This window comes from Phocoena sinus, chromosome 16 (assembly GCF_008692025.1).
Source record: "Phocoena sinus isolate mPhoSin1 chromosome 16, mPhoSin1.pri, whole genome shotgun sequence".
In the NCBI taxonomy this organism is placed as follows: Eukaryota; Metazoa; Chordata; class Mammalia; order Artiodactyla; family Phocoenidae; genus Phocoena; species Phocoena sinus.
Window position 1 is genome coordinate 5200601 of NC_045778.1, and position 21744 is coordinate 5222344.

Genomic DNA, 21744 nt, shown 5'->3' on the forward strand with positions numbered 1-21744 from the left:
TGTCCTAATTGATCTTCTGTTCATGTGCTAACTTCCAGCACTGCCCTGTACCAAAGCAGGATTTCAAGGAGTAAAGAAAAATCTAGAATGTCCTCCTCGCTGTTATGTAGACAGAAAACTGTTCTTACATCCACACATCAAAGCCTTAACTTTTAAGTCCGTCCTCCTAGGTTATTTTCAAATATAGACAGAATTAGAGAGAGTTGCATAATGGATCCTCCGTGTACCCACAAGCCAGCTGTCAACACGCTGAATCTTCCCATTCTTATCTCCTCCATCCCACACACCTCCCCCATCCCACACACCTCCCCCACCCGCTTTTGAGTTTTCCCTGGCATGTTGGGTTAGTAAGTTTCGGCTAAGCGATGCTGCGGTGACGTGGCCCTGATCTCAGTGGCTTCCAGTAACCAAGGCATGTGTCCTTGGCGGATGCATGTGGCTTTGCCCTGGGACCAAGGCAGCAAGGCGAGCCTCACCCTGTGGAAGACCCACTCACGGGTGTTCCTGAAGGAGATCCTGTGCCGAGTGGGCCATGACCCAGAGCTGAGAGAAGTGAGATTTGCTAGAAGGAAAAGTCAGTCACGTCAGGCCCTAAGAGGAGTACAGAGGTGTTGTGTATTCCCATATCGATGGTGTGATGGCCTTCCTATCAATTAGTCTGTAGTCCAGAGGCAGGGAGTTAGCATGTGAAGTTCCCCGATTAGAAACATGTACTCCAGGGGAAGTTAGTTAGCATTTGAGAGACCATAACTAGGAATCCACTCTCCCGAGGTCTCGGCAAGGCCTAAGTATAGACTAGAGTCCATGAATTAGCATAAGGATCACTACAAGTATTTTCATGGGTAACATGGATGGTTTTTCATTCAAGTCACGTAGGTTGACTAGAGAGTGTGGTATCCACCTCCGCCCAACCTTTCAGGTAACTGCTTGTCTCAGTACCTAAAGGAGAGAGAACTTGAACTTCCCTGTGCTGACAATAGGTTGTGTGGCTGTGTAGTGCCTCTTTTCTTTGTAGAATATACCACCTAGTAGAGAAACTTTGTGGGAGGGGTCTCACCTACCTTGAATCATTGGAATTTCCTGGGGTCTACCCATAAGAACGTGGTTGTGGTGAATGGGGCCTTACTGGGCCGTTTACAGTGAAGGGAGTGAGAAGTTGAGAGGGAGCCTTTGGATTTTTCTGTTGGAATGGGGGTCGTTAGTGTTGTCCCCAACTACAGAGAGGCCACAAAGTCCCGTGTGTCAGATTGTTCCCTGAGTGCTGTTGTTAGGTGTTTCGCTGTCACCAGGAACTGCTTTACCCATCAGTGTGGTAGAGGAGTGTTGAGGGATGGAGGGAAAATGAAAATGTGAGCAGAGAACAGAGGAGAGAATACAGACGTCTTCTCACTAGCACGCCTAGTGGCCAGTCTGGAAGAGCGTACATATTGTCGAGAGAATTCAGTTAGTTCTCTCAGCACCCATAGAAGAGTTTACTCGCTCTGTACTTCCTAGGTACCAGCATCTGTGCATGGATGCTTTGGTGTAATCCTAATCACACCTCCAAGAGGTAAGAGGTATCGTTCATATTTGACAGATGAGGAAATGAAGGCATAAAGTTTTGCAGGGTCACGCAGCTAGTAAGAAGCAAAGCTGGGATTCAAATTTAGGATGTCAGATTCCTCGGCCCGTTTCCCTAAGCACCACCTTTGGTTTACACGTGTGGTATTGCAAAGGACTTTTTTTTTTTTTTAATTTTTTTTTTTTTTTTTTTGCGGTACGTGGGCCTCTCACTGCTGTGGCCTCTCCCGCTGCGGAGCACAGGCTCCGGACGCACAGGCTCAGCGGCCATGGCTCACGGGCCCAGCCGCTCCGCGGCACGTGGGATCTTCCCAGACCGGGGCACGAACCCGTGTCCCCTGCATCGGCAGGCGGACTCTCAACCACTGCGCCACCAGGGAAGCCCGCAAAGGACTTTTTTGTTTGCACTTTCCTCCCTATTTTCTCAATGTCCAAGAGCATCAGAGTCTTTAAAGTCAAATGGAAGAGAAAGGGAAAGTTTATTCCAGGAACCTCTGCCTTTAAAAGGTATAGAGATTTTTCCACCAAGGTGAAGTAGACACCTGTGTTTTCCTGCCAGAAAACCTTGGGACGTCACTGCTTTGAGTCTCTGTAAAGCGAGGGGTGGTTTGGCCCAGCAGGCATCCAGGGCCCCTCCACCCCTTTACACCAGACAAGAGTTTAGGACCACTTCTAGCCTGGATTTAGGCTTGGGCCCAGACAGGAACTATGCTGCTTATCTGCATGGCGGGGCTTGGAAATTCAGGGTCAAGTAAATGGTGTGTCTTCTTGTCCTCCAGCACTTTCTCCTTTACCTTTACCCTGTCTTCCACAGGGCAAGGTGCCTGCTGTTCCTAGGGGAAAAGATATTGGAATTGTCTGCACAGCATCCACGCCCGGGGGGAAGATGCCTACCAGCATGAATTTTCAAACCCTGTTCTAAAAGTGCACGACTGGGAAGCCTTTACAGTCTAAGAACTTTAGACCTCAGGGAAGTGGTGGCTGCAGTATAATTATGTCAAACCCAAAGGCACACCTGAGGGAAGTGGCAGGTGGAGGAAATATGATGAGAAAGGCTTGTTTAAAATACTGGCGCTTTCGGAAGGACTAGACCCTCGTTCTGTTGCTTCCTTCAGTTTTTCTTCTCATTGTTTTCCTGTTGTCAGAAATTTCTAAGACGTGGTCAGGAATGGGTGAGAGAGGAAACGAAAAAGAAATCACAAAAAGACAGACTAGAATATGACGTGTGATTCCTCAGCCGCGCTGTTTTGCACAGCAATCAGGCTGTAGATCAGGATTCCAACTCTTCCGTCAGAGGTCCCAGGGGTGGAAGGTAGGTCTGTGTGTGACAGACACACGGGGGGAGCGGGGGCCTGCACAGGTATGCTGACCCCTACACAAGGAGCGGGGACGGGGTGCTGCCACACGCACGACAGAAGCAGCCGGGGTGAGAATGCCGGGCCCGTGGGTGTAGAGCATCCTCTGTAACGGGCTGTAACGTCTGCAAGAGGTTGGTGTGGAGGGCACTCATCAGGAGGGGGTATAAACCCTCTCATCCCTGTTCTCGTGGAATTGGGACCGGGTAGACCAGGGGTGACCTAAACATTTCTTCTACATTAGCTCAAAGGGGAACAGAGGTGGAAAGAAATACTGAGAGTAACCCCAAAGCAAAGGCAGCAGTGAACTAGAAACAGGGACTTCCCTGGTGGCGCAGTGGATAATAAGACTCTGCGCTCCCAATGCAGGGGCCTGGGTTCGATCCCTAGTCAGGGAACTAGATCCTACACGCGTGCCGCACCTAAGGAGCCCGCGTGCCGCACCTAAGGAGCCCGCGTGCCGCACCTAAGGAGCCCGCGTGCCGCACCTAAGACCTGGCACAACCAAATAAATAAATATTTTAAAAACAAAACAAAAAAACCCCAGAAAAACAATGAATTAGAAACAGACTGGGCCAAGCAGAAGTCTCAGGTCCAGGGGAGAATCAGAACAGGTCAGTGTGCTGCCTAGATAGCTGTGGATGAAAAAAAAATCAATAAACAATCAATAATAAGAATAGAAAAGAGTGTTATCTGAGCCATCTGAGGACTATAGCCCGGGAGCCAGCTTCCCATATGACTCTGAGAAACTGCTCTAGAGAAGCATGGCTTTCGACACAGTTTTATATCTTGTCAGAACAAAGAACGTCAAACAAGTCAGGGATCCATTCCTTCAAGGTTTAAAAGAAACAGACCAGCACATGCACAGGGAGTCAGCATGGCCTTAGCACCTGGGAAGGCAGGCTTGTCATCAAAGGAGTCCTAGCCTTGGTATCCTAGGAAGGGAGGCATTTAATCTTTGTGTTTCGTGTGGACCTTCTTTACTTCTGGTCAGTGTGCCCTTTTCTTTAAAAATTAAAGCAGATGTACAACGTAGATTTGACAGGCCACAAACAGGTTGGGTTTTTTTTAAGTTTATTTATTTATTTTATTTTTGGCTGTGTTGGGTCTTCGTTACTGCGTACGGGCTTTCTCCAGTTGCGGCAAGCGGGGGCTACTCTTTGTTGCAGCGCGCGGGCTTCTCATTGCGGTGGCTTCTCTTGTTGCGGAGCACGAGCTCTAGGCTCGCAGGCTTCAGTAGTTGTGGCATGCGGGCTCAGTAGTTGTGGCTCGTGGACTCTAGAGCGCAGGCTCAGTAGATGTGGTACACGAGCTTAGTTGCTCCGCATCATGTGGGATCTTTTTGGATGAGGGCTCCAACCTGTGTCCCCTGTATTGGCAGGTGGATTCTTAACCACTGTGCCACCAGAGAAGCCCAAACAGGCTATTTTTAGTTAGCATAAAATTCAAGTTATCTCTTGTATTAGCCAGAACAACCCCCCTAAATCTCAATATATGAAAATTTCTTTTATCATAGCCTAGCTCTCACCCAGGGCCCCGGACCCTCAGGGCAGGGTGAGTTTCTGGGAGCTCCCAGCACAGGTTAGCCATGCCCTGTGGTCATTGCTTTAGGTCTGATCTGTCTCAGAGTATTCCGTGATTTGGGAACACACAGGGATTTCTCCAGCTTTTATCGCCCACGTAGTCAGCCATCATCGCTCCTCTGTTTTTCCCTGTTACCCCTCATCACAGCCCCTATGGCCTGATTTAAAAGATTGGTAAACACACGGTTCAAATCCTGCCTCTGCCATGAGCTTGCTCTTAGAACTTCGGTAAACGGTCTAATCTCAGTGTCTCTTTTTCTGTAAACTAGGGACTTGGCATGGTTATCTCAAAGAGCTGATGTGAAGATTAAAGGAGATGACACTTAGAAAGCAAGTGCCTGGGTCGTAACATACCAAATGCTTTACATTCATTTTCTCTTTGGAACACTCTTCCCAGGTCTGCAGGGGAGACCAGAGTTAACAAGGACCAAATATGAGGATTTTTTTTTTTTGGCCGTACCACGCGGCACGTGGGATCTTACTTCCCCGACCGGGGGTGGAACCCACGTCCCCTGCATTGGAGGTGCGGAGTCGTAACCACTAGACCGCCAGGGAGGTCCCGAGGATACTTTAAAGGTTCTAGAAATTTGAAGTATCATGAAGTGTCATTGTAATTATGTATTGGCCTTATTCCCTGAATGCTCGCAAGCTCACCTCCCCATTCCCATATCCACTACGCTGGATTCTTCCTGGTTTGGTTGCTAGAATAAGCTCAGGCTTGGCACTGCTTCTGGGCCAGCCCGATGGGCGTGCCTCCCTAGAGGTAGGCTCTGGTTTCGCTCTCCTTCTGTATGACGTGTCTCTTTATTGTGATACTCTGGAATCTTGGGGCCTTGTTGATCCTGCAGGAACTGCCCCTCCCAGGCTTAGCCAATCCCGAGATGGTAAAGGGCCCACCTGTGACTGTGCTTTTTTCCTATCCAAACCAGCCAGTCCAGAGCCCTCACCCCAGCACCTCCTTTATCGGGCTGTCTCTCTAAGATACTCTCCCGCCGCCCTTTTACCAGGGGACTACCCCAGCGCCAGGTTCCAGACAACTAGGACCAGCCCCTGCATGCCAGAGCCCCCTGAAATGACTCCAACTAGCCAGCTCTAAGCCTGTTTACCCTGCCTCGTCTGTTCCCTTCTGGGAGACCACAATACATGGGGCTGTGTAGAATCCTGGGAAAGCTATACTGAAAACCGGAACTAATCTGGTGATGATCTCATATTGGCTATTGGGTCACGTGCTACCCTCTTGCGCCTCTGGTAACCTAACAAGGGGATTAAGTGACAGTGCTCAGTAGGTGGCCACTTGAGCAAGCTGGTGCTGGGGAAGGTACAGAGAGATTATGACCTGATTCTCTTTCAGAGGGAACAGGTAGAGAGACCTGTGATGATCAGCCAGAAGTGCCCTTGGCCACCGTTTCCTGGCCAGCACCCCTGCAGTGTGTAACATCTTCCTGCAAATGTTGCTAAATGATGGCCGAACAGTGCGAGCGGGCCTGTTAGCATTTTTTTTTTTTTTTTTTTGCGGTACGCGGGCCTCTCACTGTTGCGGCCTCTCCCGTTGCTAAGCACAGGCTCCGGTCGCTCAGGCTGAGCGGCCATGGCTCACGGGCCCAGCCGCTCCGCGGCATGTGGGATCTTCACGGAACGGGGCACGAACCCGCGTCCCCTGCATCGGCAGGCGGACTCTCAACCACTGCGCCACCAGGGAAGCCCAAGTTTCCACACTTTTATTTATGTCTCTGATAATTTCGATTTTATGAAGCAGGGCTTCATAAGGTGATCTTGGCTTGTGAGGATATGGAGAGGCTGGTGGGAGAAGACATTATAGGGATACATGTCTTAAAAATAGATTGAGGGGCTTTCCTGGTGGCGCAGTGGTTGAGAGTCCGCCTGCCGATGCAGGGGACACGGGTTTGTGCCCTAGTCCGGGAAGATCCCACATGCCGTGGAGCGGCTGAGCCCGTGAGCCATGGCCGCTGAGCCTGCGCGTCTGGAGCCTGTGCTCCGCAATGGGAGAGGCTGCCACAGTAAGAGGCCCGCGTACCGCAAAAAAAAAAAAAAAAAAAAAAAAAGATTGAAGAAGGTCTAAAAATATGAAAAAGGAAAAAGGTAAAGATCATTGTAATTTGAACTCTAGAGCTAAAAAACACCATTCAAGAGATTGAAAAATTAAACAGTGCGAAGGAAAAGAAAACATATAGAAATGAAACAGTTGGGATCACTTAGCACTAGATAGTATTCATAGGACTAGTGTAAGGGGTAAAATGAATAAACACATATTTTATTTTTTATTTATTTTAAAATTTTATTGGAGTCTAGTTGATTTACAATGTTGCGTTAGTTTCAGGTGTACAACGAAAGTGATTCGTTTATACATATACATATATGCATTCTTTTTCAGATTCTTTTCTCACATGGGTTATCACAGAATATTGAGTAGAGTTCCCTGTGCTCTACAGTAGGTCCTTGTTGGTTATCTGTCTTATATACAGTAGTGTATGTATGTTAATCCTAAGCTCCTGATTTATTCCTTCCTCCCCCCACCGCCACGTTTCCTCTTTGGTAACCATAAGTTTGTTTTCGATGTCCGTAAATAAGTTCATTTCTGTTTTGTAAATAAGTTCATTTGTAAGCACATGGTTTTAGAGTGACAGGAAATGAACCCTGAAAGTTGTTAATGCTTAGAAAAGAAAGCATTCATAATAGGAATCCCAAAGTTGGCCAGGTTGCTCGCTGAAAAATTTAAATTAGAAAATTAAATCTTTTTGATTGGATACTGTAGAACAAACGGTCAATAAGCAGGTAGCAAACGGTGAAAAACTACACGTTGAAGCAGAATCATCAGAAAGAAAACAGTAGCAGAACAGCCATATGTGCGGTATACTATTCATGATAGAAACAAACTAAAACTGTGTTTTTCTGGAAATCTATGTATATGGAGCTAAATGCTTTGAAAAATTTCAGGAACTATTGGCTACAGACTCATAACAGTCACCTCTGGAGACCTGGAGTTGAAGAGGAGGTGGGTGGTCAAGGAGACCTTTTCATCAGTATTCTGTGAAGTTTTCCAATGAAAATGTACTTTCCATATTGAAGAATGAGTCATTTTTTTACAACATACAGTTTTTTGTTTTGTTTTGTTTTTGTTTTTTGCGGTACTCGGGCCTCTCACTGTTGTGGCCTCTCCCGCTGCGGAGCAGAGGCTGCGGAGTCGCAGGCTCAGCGGCCATGGCTCACGGGCCCAGCCGCTCCGCGGCACGTGGGATCTTCCCGGACCGGGGCAAGAACTTGTGTCCCTTGCATGGGCAGGCGGACTCTCAACCACTGCGCCACCAGGGAAGCCCCCAACATACAGTTTTGATGGAAACTTTCAGCTGATGTTTATGTGAGCCTCTTTGGAATATAACTCATCTTCTGGGCCACAGGGCATCCTATCCCATTTGACTGGTGCCTCTGCAGTTGTGTATTTATTTGTAGGCAAGGATTCCAGATGGAGTTATCGACATTTAAGTTTAACAATTAAAGCAGGAATATAGGAATTTTATTGGACCTTATTCTATGGTTATATCACTGATATTAGTTATGGCCACAGAAACTCTACTTTCCAAGGTCGCCGCTCATTTGTTAGGATTTTATGTTTTCTTGATGTAACATAAAGACTCTCCTCTAACGTCTTCTTCATTGATGACCACTTAGCATAGTGGTTCATCCACGTGGCTTCTAAGCTGGAATTCAGGAATCTGGAGCTGACATGGCTGTGCCCACACTTGCTGGCCCTTGATGGATTAGGTGCTGACCTGCCTCCTGATCCTGTAGGGTCACCCCAGTCTCTTCGCTCCTGAACCATCTCTGTGTGAGAGCCACACAGTCCTTTGTCCGTCCCTTTCTGTCCCCTCCTTCCAGAGTTTCATTATCTCACGTTCAGATCCGCGGAGCCACTGGAAAAAACACGATTGCTTTTCTCTGAGTGACGGCCACCACCATCACCTCGTCCCCATGAGCTCTTGAGACATAACGTCAGGACTTGAGTTGACTTTTGAGGCATCATTGGCTTTTTGCATCACACAACACAGCGGGGTGGCACAGTGGAAAGACTGTGGGATCTATTTATTTGTATGACTTCGAGCCAGTTGTTTGCACTCTTGGAAACTCAGTCTTCTCATTTGTAAAGTGGAAATAAGAACTTTAGGATTTGAATCTTGTTATGGAGATTCTCAATTTTACATACAAACACACGCGCGCGCGCACACAAACACGGCAGGCAGCAGTGGGAGCTCTTTTGAGCTCACCTACCTCCTTTCCAGAACCTTAGACTCATGCATGCATGGAAGGTGCCCCTTGCCTAAGCTATCATTTCTAATTGTTCTTTCACGTGGTGCCATTTTTGGTGGAAAGTCCCATTGTGAAAAGTGCTGGGTGTTCCCATCTATGACATTCAAGCCATGTGCTAGGATTCGCTAGTTTTTAACTACAGTGTGCTAATGCAGTCTGTCTCTTAGAGATGATCACCCTGAGGTAAGGAACCAGAGCAGCGTCCCAACCGGGAATGCCACTGCCTCTCTCTCTTTGGATGTGAAGCCGTCGTGATTGAGTAGAAGCAGGCCAAGTGTTTAGAAAAGGATTGAATGAATGGGACAGCAGAAGCGATGCTGATAAAAGCACTTGCACCTCCCAAGACGTCTTACCTCTGTTACCTCTTACCATCTGTGCCTCCTTCATTACATGTGTTGAGTGTAGCCCACTTTCAACCTTTGCCACTGTTTCTACTGGGTCTGCTTTAGACCTCCCTTGAGTCTCTCTCCCTGGTAAACACACTTCCTTTTATAAGCAAAGTAACACAAGTTGTAAGTTCCCTGTTGTGTAGATGGCCTGGGTGGGAGGGTTGAACAGAGTTTATGCATATACGGGTCTTTGAAAAGGATTGCTGTAAAACAGGAATTTTGAAGACCTGTTGTATGCAGGGTATCTAGAAATGAACCACTTATGGAAACTGTGGAACAAAAACGAATTTCAAGTGAAAGATAGGATTCAAGTGGCAGGACAAGGCAACTTGACCTGAATGAAGCCTCTTCATTGCCGTGCAGTGAGTTTCTAGCCCTCCTGAATTTGCAGTCACAGCCCCACTGTTACTTGCCTCCGTGGATTGGCCAGCACTTTTCGGGGAACAGGGAGAGATTCACAGTGGAGGAGGACGTGATCTCTCGCTCAGGGGGCTTACAATCTAGAGGGAAAGAGATACGAAGAAGCTGAAATCCAGGATTGCAAGTGAAAGTCTCTTTTACGGAAGAGGAAGCGTTGGCGACCTATTTCAGACTTTCTCCTGGGGTTGACTTCTGAGCTGGAGGTTCTTCTTGTGTAACTTTTTTTTTAGCGTGTGTCAAGCAAACTTAACGGAAAATGCATACATTGTACCATGTTATATTAAATAATATGAATAAATGAGAGGTTTGTTGTTGTTTTTTTTTTGGCCGTGCCACATGTCTTGTGGGATATTAGTTCCCCAACCAGGGATTGAACCCGGACCCTCAGCAGTGAGAGCTCGGGCTGCTAACCACTGGACTACCAGGGAATTCCCGAGAGTATTTTTTTATATGGGCAGGGTCACCACAAGAGGTAGTGGTGAGTGGCACTTCTCTCAAAAGCATCAGGTACATGTGAAGAAATTGCACGTTTGTGACTTGCTGTAATGGACGGAATAGGAGCCCACAGGTTCTCTTGGATCTCATTCAGGAGGATGTAAATACAAGAAAAACTAGAAGGCCCGTGTCCAGCATGGCATGGCTCCAAATTGGATGTTAGCTAGCCTCGTGTCAGGGCTGTTCAGTTAGAGTGACAGATGGGGAAGCCAGATTTCTTGGGAGACTGTCATCGGTGTGATGCGCCCCCTACGCCCTCACCTGCATGATACATGTCCTCCTACCTGCCCTACAGGTGCAGAATCAGAACAGAAAACCCAGCAATTGTGGGATAGGAGGCTACTCTATATTTGTACATCCTAGTTTCGTCTCTGGATCCTAAGTTTTTGTTTTTTAAATATATATATATTATATTATATTATTTATTTATTTATGTTTGGCTGCGTTGGGTCTTTGTTGCTGTGCGCGGACTTTTTCTAGTTGCAGCGAGCGGGAGCTACTCTTTGTTGTGGTGCGTGGGCTTCTCATTGCGCTGGCTTCTCTTGTTGCGGAGCATGGGCTCTAGGCGCGTGGGCTCAGTAGTTGTGGCACGCGGGCTTCAGTAGTTGTGGCACGCAGGCTTCAGTAGTTGTGGCATGCAGGCTCAGTAGTTGTGGCTCACGGGCTGTAGAGCGCAGGTTCAGTAGTTGTGGCGCATGAGCTTTGTTGCTCCGCGGCATGTGGGATCTTCCTGGACCAGGAATTGAACCCGTGTCCCCTGCATTGGCAGGCGGATTCTTAACCACTGCGCCACCAGGGACGTCCCTGGATCCTAAGTTTTTGAAGTTCGTTTTTCCAGTAGACTTTGCCATGCTCAATCTTTTGGGCCCCAAAATTATACGCATAGCCTTAGAAAAATTTAAGGAACACCAAATAAGTAAGGTATTAACATTCTGCTAAATCCTTCCGAGTTTGTAAAGGGTTTTAATGTGGTTCTGAGATAAAAATATGAGCTTTGCTTTGCGATTTATCTGGGGAGTCAGTTGACTGAACTTGAGTAAATTATTCACTGCTTCATTATAATTCACTAGGACTGAAGGTTTCTGTCTGGTGCATTCAGCTGTCCATTGCAAAAGAACTGCTGTGTACTCAGTAAAGCACTGAAAGTGTAAAGACTGCAGATGAGATATAAATTTTACAGTGTACTTTCCACTAACAAAAATCATTTATGCAAACATCAGAAGGAGAAACTGGCTTTCAAGAGGCATCTACACTTTAGTGATTTTTAATCTCTTAGTGGGAACACACTACTGACCGAAAAAAAAAAAAAAGCATTACTGCAGACAGCCATCCTAGAGTCTTGTAATGATTATCTCTCTGGCTTGGAGATAACATTTTAGTAAATGGAAGTTTAGTTAAGATTCTAATAAAAAGAGCTATTATCACTGGAGAGTAAAAACTGTAGCCTGAAGTATTTTGAAACTAGAAATTAATTTTTTTTTCTACTAGTACTGAAATCGTGTAGTTTATTGGAACAGATGCTACAGAAGAGGTGGGCTATGTGAAATAGGTGTGTTACACTTTTAGTGAAGATAATTCATAGCAATGCTACCAAACAGTAATAAAATCATGGCTTCAAGACTTTTACGTAGTCTAACAAGTTCAGCTAATCTTACGTTTTCTCTACACAATTCCTGCCAAAGTCAATCCATCCCTTACAGAGTCTCTGCTTGCTCCCCTGTTGTGTCCTGATACTTTTGGTCAGAGGCTCATTACCAAATTTGTGAATCACTTTCCAGTCGGCTTTGTTGTGTTAAATAAGATTCCATGATCAGATTCTGTTTCCAGATCTCTGACCATTAAAATATCCTTCCTCCTTAGTGCCCGGCATGACTCTGATTGGCCCCTGTCTTCTGTGATACGGGCTGCTTTACTTATAAAGTCTGATTCCTCTGTAATACGTTTTTTCCTCAAAAGTGAGGCGTTCACATTTCTGCTGCTTCCCTTTTTTGCATGAACAGAATTCGACAAGCTTTCTCCATCCTTCACGTTACCCTCTGGAAACGCTAACTGACTCATCTCCCTCTTTAACCATGCCCGGAATCAGCTGAAGCATTCCAGGAGCAGCTAGGTGTGCGAGGACCAGACGGGTTCAGGACCCGATACTCAGCACAGTGGTTCGCAATCCTCTGAGCGTCTGAGCTGCGGCATCTCTTTACAGAAAATGCACGGGTGTGGAGATAGGTTCAAGTGGATACAATTTCAGTAGATTGCTGGGACTCCCTATTTGTTCATAACCTTCTGGGATTAACCACCTTGACTGTCATGCTGAGGCCAGGCACAGGAGTAACCGGGGCAGCTTCTTGGTGGCCATATAGACCTGGGCCGCCCCCCGTACCCCCGGAAACTGGTATAAAGCAGAGAATCAGGAGATCTGAAGCTGAAGGTTTTTCAGAGTAATTTCTAAGCAGGTTATATTTTAGAAATCAGATTTTGAAACCACTTTTCAATAATAACCCCATGAGTGAGGGTTTTTTTTTTCAGAAGCTGATTTCACCCCCAAAAATGCATTTAGTTGGCTTTTTCCTGGACAGACTTGTTCAGACATGGGCATCCTTTCAGGATGAAGGGATTGTGAGATTTATTTTTTATTTTTTTCCGGTATGCGGGCCTCTCACTGTTGTGGCCTCTCCCGTTGCAGAGCACAGGCTCCGGACGTGCAGGCTCAGTGGCCATGCCTCGCGGGCCCCACTGCTCCGCGGCATGTGGGATCTTCCCGGACCGGGGCACGAACCCGCGTCCCCTGCATCGGCAGGCGGACTCTCAACCCCTGCGCCACCAGGGAAGCCCCAGGGCTTGTGAGATTTTAAAAACAGTCCGTTGGCTTCTCTCTTGCAGGCATTTGTCAGATGAAGTCTCTTGACTAGCTTGATTTGAGAATGACTGAAACCTAGTGGAAAATCAGAGACATAGGTTTTGACCACTGACCCTAGCGGGTGGGGGTTTTTTATGTCTGTTTTGTGGAATATATGGCATCTTGGAACCTACAGAAATGACAAGGCGGAAAAAATGTTAACAGTTTGTGGATGTGCCGTTTAACCAGATCATCGAACAAAGTATTTGAAAAGAAGCACTCAGCCCTGTGACTCGGTGTGCTTTAACCTTCGTTTATCTTCCTGTTTTTTGACGTCTGTATCCTCACTGAGTCTTCCGCCATCTTCCCACTGTACCATCATCTGCCTGGTTCTAGTGTTTTGGAGCAAGTCTGTACTGGCTTTGGATCCTAACGAGGCTCCTGGGGAGGGTTGGGGGGAGCGGAGTGGGGAGGGGTACACCCTCCTGGCAGAGAGGCATCCCATCATGCATTTTCCCTGATGGCCTAAGACGGCGAGGTGTTAGCTCCCCCACACACAGAGCTTCTATTTCAGCCTGACAATGACCTCAAAACCAGGCTTGGATGCGTCGGGAAGAGCCGGGTAGATCTGATCCAGAGGGATGGACTTTCCAAGTGTATGGCACCCACTGTTGAATCTTACTGCAGTAACAGGATACAGCCTTTGAAGCACCAACGTAAATTTCGTCTGGCTCATCTCCTGGGTGGGAGGGGAGGACGGCTGGACGGCAGGCGTGTGTTATTTATAAGGTGTTTTCCACCTCTTCCCCTTTCAGGTTATGGCCACACTGTGCCCCTGTCCGACGGGGGCAAGGCCTTCTGCATCATCTACTCGGTCATCGGCATCCCTTTCACCCTCCTGTTCCTGACGGCAGTGGTCCAGCGTGTCACCATCCATGTCACCCGCAGGCCAGTCCTCTACTTCCACGTCCGCTGGGGCTTCTCCAAGCAGGCGGTGGCCATCGTCCACGCTGTCCTTCTCGGTGTGATCACTGTGTCCTGCTTCTTCTTCATCCCGGCCGCGGTGTTCTCCCTCCTAGAGGATGACTGGAACTTCCTGGAATCCTTTTACTTCTGCTTCATTTCCCTGAGCACCATTGGCCTCGGGGATTATGTTCCCGGAGAGGGCTATAATCAAAAATTCAGGGAGCTCTACAAGATTGGGATCACGTGTGAGTATTGGGGTTCACAGACTCTGCGCCCTCCGGGGCTCTGTTTGCAGTTCCAAGCTCCACCTCACCCACTCGTGGAGAGCCGCTCATCAGAGACCTGACTGCTTTCCATGGATAAGTTTTCCATTTTGCCACCTTCCCATAACTTTCATTTCATCATGATTCCTTTCAAAATGCTTTAAGCAAAAGTCTTATTACTGAGAATTATTTTTTCCCAGGCACCTTAAAAGTACCCATCAATTTCTTACTAGTAATGTAATAGACATTATAAATGGTAGCACAAGAATGCACCACACAGCATAACTTGATAATCAACTTTTTTTTTTGCGGTACGCGGTCCTCTCACGGCTGTGGCCTCTCCCGTTGCGGAGCACAGGCTCCGGACACGCAGGCCCAGCGGCCACGGCCCACGGGCCCAGCCGCTCCGCGGCATGTGGGATCCTCCCAGACCGGGGCATGAACCCGTGTCCCTCGCATTGGCAGGCGGACTCCCAACCACTGCACCACCAGGGAAGCCCGATAATCAACTTTTGATTTAAAAAAAATTGCTCTACTTTATTAACTATTTTAAGCTCAAGAAAACCAGGACTAGGATGTAGCCTGTTAACAATCCATCATGTTCTTTCACTTACCAGGAAAATCGTAAAGCAGTTGCTTATCTCATTTGTCCATCTGGTTCTTTTTTGAAGAAGTTAGACTATGTTTGCCGCTTTCAGAATTTTATATGTGGAAAATAGGCATAAAATTCAGATGGCCAGTGACTTATAACTTAATATTTTAAAAATTCAATATAATGTCATGGAAAACTTAGAAATCCATTGGCAAGAAACTGTTTATTTTTGTGTGTCTGTTTCCTGTCTTTTCACAATGTGTAGAATTACATCATACTGTATGTATTGAATTTAATGTTTTTACCCAGCAGGTTCTTATTGGTTCTCTATTTTATACATATTAGTGTATATATGTCAATCCCAGTCTCCCAGTTCATCTCACCACCACCATCCCCCGTACGTATAGTTTTCATTTCTGCCTTCTCAGGAATTTTTCAAGACTCGGCTCATGCCATGTCTTCTAGGAAATCACAGTACATACTCAGGCAGCCAGATGTTCTGGCCTGGCCCTATCCTGTAGTCTTAACATGACAGAATGCTTAGTTGAACTGTATGTGTTTTAGCTTTTCTATGAAACCATGCTCACTCAGGGCAAAGGCTTCACTAATAAACACCCAGTGCTTTCAGCAGTGCCTGGCTACCGTACAAGTTCCATAAATATTTACCAAATGGTTACAGGAGTGATTGCACACTTCCTCTAGTTACCATATTTATCTTTAATATCCGCATAATATTTTATCGGGTGCCTATACCGTCATCTAGTCCTGCTTCGATCAAGTATTTGTTTGTTTATTTATTTGTTATTTTTTAAAATAAATTTATTTATTTATTTTTGGCTGCGTTGGGTCTTCGTTGCTGCGCATGGGCTTTCTCTAGTTGCGGTGAGCGGGGGCTACTGTTCGTTGCGGTGCACGGGCTTCTCATTGCGGTGGCTTCTCTTGTTGCGGAGCACGGGCTCTAGGCACACAGGCTTCAGTAGTTGTGACACGCGGGCTCAGTGGTTGTGGCTTGCGGGCTCTAGAGCTCAGGCTCAGTAGTTGTGGTGCACTGGCTTAGTTGCTCTGCGGCATGTGGGATCTTCCCGGGCCTGGGCTCGAACCTGTGTCCCTTGCATTGGCAGGCAGATTCTTAACCACTGTGCCACCAGGGAAGCCCTCCATCAAATATTTAGATTGCTTCCTGTTGGGGGGCATTATAAATAATACTGCAGTAAATACTTTTGTATGTTTACATGTTTTTCTAATTTGTTATCTTTCCAGGAAGTGGGCTGGCTGACCCAAAGTGAACATGCCCTTTGGTGACTCATAGATCGTGTTGACCCAGTGCTTTCCCAATGGCCTTATGAGTTTACAGTATCACCAGAATTACCTAATGCAAGACTTTCTTGTCTTGCATTAGGGTAAAATGTTTACCTCCTTCTCTGAATTTAATTTTTTCATGAGTTAAGAGATGTTGAATTTGTTTCTGTAATTAATTATGGTGGCTAGCTCTGCTTTTCTCTTGTGCTAATTATTTGCTCATAAATTTTGCCCAACGGTTTAATGTCCTCAATGTTTCATGCAGTACTAAATCCTTACAGAACGTTTTAAGGCTTGTTTCCATGTGAATTGTAGCTTTCTTAGGCTCTCTGAATAGTGCGTGTGCCAGGTGGAGCAAATGAACGTTCCAAAGGTATATTAGTTTGTGGATAGGCTAAAGTCCCACAGCTTTTGTCTGAAACATCATGGCTCTTTTTGCCAGCACTCAAGAGTTCGGCTACATAATGGATAAAGGAAAAGGAGGAGATTAGCCATTAGTCTACTAACAATGTCATTGCTGTTTCTAAAATATGCTATCTTATTACCAAACCCTAATAACCAAATTCTAAAGATACTAGAAAACTGTCACTTTGCGTTCTTGACGTAATCAGCCTCCTTGTTCCTAGTATGCTACCGATTCTGACTTCCCTGGTTCATTTATTTTCTGAAAATAGTCCTCAAACGTTTTACCATTTGGGGTCATGAAACTGGGATTTTTGTTACTCTTTGAGTTTTCATTTTCGTGTTTTTGTTCCTTTTCCTGATGAAAAACATTTTTTTCCGGAAAAACCGATTTTAAATGCCTTGGAATTGACTTAAAATTACCGTTTTCCTATCACGGATTCCAAGGAATAGCACTTTACCTGAAGCAACAGGTTATCTTTCATTTTGGAGTAAGAAACATAGAGTTACTTGATGAATGGTCCGTGTGCCCCAGAAATGACTGGTCACATAATGGAAAGCTTAGTCTGCTAGCCGGGTCCCAGTGAAAGTGTAAATAACCACACCCAAAGACCTTGTAAATATCCACATCGTTCCTTTTTTTTTTTTTTAATATTTATTTATTTATTTGGTTACGCTGGGTTCTTAGTTGCAGCAGGCGGGCTCCTTAGTTGTGGCATGCGAACTCTTGGTTGCGGCATGTGGGATTTAGTTCCCTCACCAGGGACTGAACCCGGGCCCCCTGCATTGGGAGCGTGGAGTTTTTTTAACCACTGCACCACCAGGGAAGTCCCTCCACGTCCATTCTTAAGGGAATTTTCATCTAGCTTAAACTGTAATTTCTACTGCTAAAAGCATTGAGTGCTGAAAAGGGCGGCAAGCTTTGTTCCAAGCACTCCTGATAGATCAGAAACTCTTCCGCGATGTCACTGGCTTTTTGAGAAGCACTGATTATACAGTGGAGGGGGGGTTGCCCTTGGGTGAGTGCAGTGTGTTCTCTCTCTTCAACAATGCCTCATCAGCCCCAACTTCTTTTTTTCCCAAAGTCACACCATGTGATTCTGAATCATCCAGGGTTGTAGAAGGTTAAGTCATTCCTTTTTTTTTTAAATTTATTTTATTGAAGTATAGTTGATTTACAATGTTGTGTTAATTTCTGCTGTACAGCAAAGTGAGTCAGCGATACAGATATACATTGTTTTTCATATTCTTTTCCATTATGGTTTAACACAGGATGTTGAATATAGTTCCCTGTGCTGTACAGTAGGACCTTGTTTATCCATCTTATATATAATAGTTTGCATCTGCTAACCCCAAACTCCTAATCCATCCTTCCCCCTTGGCAACCACAAGTCTGTTCTCTATGTCTGTGAGTCTGTTTCTGTTTCATAGATAAGTTTATTTGTGTCATATTTTAGATTCCACATATAAGTGACATCATATGGTATTTTTCTTTCTCTTTCTGACTTACTTCACTTAGTTTGATAATCTCTGGGTCTATCCTTGTTGCTTGCTGCAAATGGCATTATTTCATTCTTTTTTATGGCTGAGTAATATTCCATTGTATATACGTACCACATCTTTATCCATTCACCTGTCGACGGACACTTAGGTTACTTCCATGTCTTGGCTATTGTAAATAGTTCTGCTATAAACATTGGGGTGCATGCATCTTTTCAAATTAGAGTTTTCTCTGGATATATGCCCATGAGTGGGATAGCAGGATCGTATGGTAGCTCTTTTGAGGAACCTCCATACCGTTTTCCATAGTGGCTGTACCAAATCTACATTCCCACCAACAGTGTAAGAGGGTCCCTTTTCTCCACACCCTCTCCAGCATTTGTTATCTGAAGATTTTTTAATCATGGCCATCTGACTGGTGTGAGGTGATACCTCACTGTAGTTTTGATTTGTATTTCTCTAATAATTAGCGATATTGAGCATCTTTTCATGTGCCTGTTGGCTATCTGTATGCCTTCTCTGGAGAAACGTCTGTTTAGGTCTAGGAGGTTAAGTCATTCTCCATTTTTCTCTGGGTCGTCCCTCTTTGAGCCGTGGAATTCAAAACATCCCTAGAAATTATAGAAGTGGCAATGGATTTATTCATCAGCAGATAGGTTGCGTCTTGCGTGGCTTGATCGCACTGAGACGCTGTCATTTCTCTCACACAGGTTACCTGCTTCTTGGTCTTATTGCCATGTTGGTGGTTCTGGAAACCTTCTGTGAGCTCCACGAGCTGAAGAAGTTCAGAAAAATGTTCTATGTGAAGAAAGACAAGGAGGAGGATCAAGTGCACATCATAGAGCACGACCAGATGTCCTTCTCCTCCATCACGGACCAAGCGGCCAGCGTGAAGGAGGACCAGAAGCAGGATGAGCCTTTTGTGCCCCCCCAGTCACCGGCCTTTGCCGACGGTGCCGCGAACCAGTAGGCTTAGGGCTTTGCCGCGCTGTCCCAGAGCGCAGGCTCAGGGCAGTGGGCGGAGGCTTCACTTTGTTCATTTTGATGAGTAGGTAAAAGCCAAGGTGACATTTTAACAAGTATCTACTGTCTGCAAGATTTTTTGTATAATGGAGCAAAGGAAGCTTTTACTCTGGAGGACTGTCTTAAATCCGAGAAAATGGGGTCTGTACCCGTCATTCATACGTGACAAAATTATCTCGACTTTACTAATAGGTGAACAACACTTGAAGCAGGGTGCCTCTGTGGAGAGAAGCAGATTTTATACTTTTCGTTGGGGACTTTGGGATTTGCATTTAAATCATTTAGCTGATGGTTAAATGGCAACATTTATATTTAAAAGCAAAAAAGAAAAGCATAGAGATGTGTTTTACAAATAAGTTTATGTGTACTGGTTTGCATGTGCCCATCTAAAATCATTATTTTTGTAGACTCTAAGTTAAACCTACTATTTATAATGACTACATAACCATTAACTGTGTACATATAAAGTATAAATGTGTTTATATCCTGTACATACGGTTTAGGTCACCAGATCCCAGCACACTTCTTAACCCAAGACTGTAGAGATTTTCCCTTTTGATTTCTCTTTATACTGAAGAATCAAAAGTTGTTGCAATAAAATAAGGGGAATAACACACTTATGAGTGAATTACTTTAATATTCTGCTACAATAAATGTTTCTACCCTCTCGCAGTAGTATGGTCTCAAATGTCTAAAATGTTTGTAAGCATTTCTCTGGAGGTGAACAAGTAACAAAGAATATGATTTTGTAAAGAAAAAAAAAGAAAGAAAAGAAAAAGTTAAGATATTTTGTTTTGAAAGTGAATTATGATTTGCTATCACCTAGTACTAAAGCACAGAACCGGAACGCAGACACTCCAAATGAACAGATTCTATCAAATTAGTCCGAGAGTTTTTTTAATTTATACGTTGAAGAAATAAAAATGTTAGTTGGTTGCAGTTGTATGCTTTAATATATCGGGAAAAGTTTCCCTCCACGTAGATAATAGGCATGCACTCCTTGGTAGAAACCATAAAGGCAACATTTAAATGCTGTACACAGGACGCTATTAGGAATTTTAGAAGAGAAAATTAGACCCTGTGTGATGACGGATGCTCAGTGACCCACTAGCCAAGTCCCAATCTCCCGTGCCCAGGAGATGATGCTTGACGTGTTGGTAGAAGTCAACAGCCTGCTGGTGAGCCAGCTGAGCAGAGCATCCTCTCCTTGGGGCCCCCACGGAAGCCTCTCCACCTCCTTCACTGTGTGCCCTGGGCACACCGTTACCAGCTCTGTCCTGCTCACTGCTGTTAGCCTTCAAACATTGTATCCCCTGACTTAGAACAGGGCCCTTCTTTATTGTATAAAGTCCCATCTTGTCTGAGAGTGGCAAAACCATGAGAAGGAATGACATCCACTCTGTAGCCCCAGTGCCTCACTCCATAGCTCCTGTAACGGGGAACCGTCCTCGGCGGATCCTTTCCAGTGTTTAATTCCAAACGTGTCCTCCTGTCCCTCCGTTCTGGGTTATCCTGCCCTGTAAGCACATTTTTGTCTGCATTCTAGGCTGACTGTGTCTCCACGGTGAGAGACGGCTCACCCTGGGTCGGTCATTGAGTAAAGGGTTGGACTAGAGACCCCTAGGAGGGTACATGCTTCCTGGACAGGACTGGGTTCGGAAAGCTCATGGTGATCACAGTTCTTGGCATGGTGCTAAGATGCTGAAGTATATAAATTGGAGAAAAGGTGGATTATACCCGCGGAGTGTCACTGCATTTTATGCAATGCAGGAAACAATGATGTGCCACCACTCCTTGACTCCAATGTGAGAGGGGAGTGCAAGATACAGAAAACGAGGAAGAGCCTAAAGGGAAAATTCTGAATCAGGATGTCATTCATAAGCATTTGTAGGAACCATAAAGGCAACATTTAAGGGCTGTACATAGGACGCCATTAGGACTTTTAGAAGAGAACGTAATACTTCACTTGCAAAGCTTTTGTGAATTTGCAGAGAATACCCTTAACTAAATGCTAAACCTTAATACCCTTCACATTGTTTTTGTTCTTTTTCATATGAAGGATGAGGTTCAAGAATTGGAGCAGGTTTTGCCTCCCTGTCAGAAATGAAATGTAAGGGAGAGTGTCTTCTCCAGACTTCCTTTTTGTCACTGGCCAAGGGACAGATGCTACCCTGGAGTCCTGAGGAAGGGGGAGCTGTGTCAGCCAGAGAACAGAGGCAGGGTCCCCTGGGGGCGGGATGAGGAAGTGAGAGGCTGGGCCAGAACTGTCATTGGAACCCTCTAGTTGGAGGTGAGCAAGTGTGAAGTTGAAGTCAAAGTGAACGCTAAAGCAGAGGATTCTGGGGGAAAAAGAAAGAAGAGGATTTGGAGTGAGCAGAGTGTAAGCTGAAGGATGGAGGTCCTGGGCAGGAGTCTTCTAGGCTGAGTTCTTAAGAATCCCACAGAACACCCTCAGGATAGAGAACCAGCAGAAAGCATTGTCCTTCATTGTGTGTGAATTTAAAGTCGGGCGGTCCAGTAGGTATGTTGATTTTGGAGCAGCAGGTATACTCAACTAACGGTAGCTCAGAGTAAGAATTAGCCTCCCCCAAATCAAAGGGACTACAGACCAAGGCATTGGAGCCGTCTCTCAAAGAATCTTAAAAAGAAACCCACGGGACAGACAAAGTTTGGCCCTAATAACTCCATTTATGAGTGGCTTCAGGAAGAAATGTTTAGGAATGTCTGGAAAACAGTCATAC

The 21744-nt window shown here is 45.6% G+C and overlaps 1 protein-coding gene across 1 annotated transcript in view; it reads left to right on the top strand.

Moving 5' to 3' along the window:
- Positions 1-19678, top strand: part of KCNK1 (potassium two pore domain channel subfamily K member 1) — a 52914-nt gene extending 33236 nt beyond the window's left edge. Inside the window, exons 2-3 of the mRNA XM_032609292.1 lie at positions 13774-14169; positions 18691-19678. Of these exons, the coding sequence (XP_032465183.1) occupies positions 13774-14169; positions 18691-18950 (656 nt within the window). The 3' untranslated portion in view covers positions 18951-19678. The remainder of the gene's footprint in view (positions 1-13773; positions 14170-18690) is intronic.
- Positions 19679-21744: the final 2066 nt, after the last annotated feature.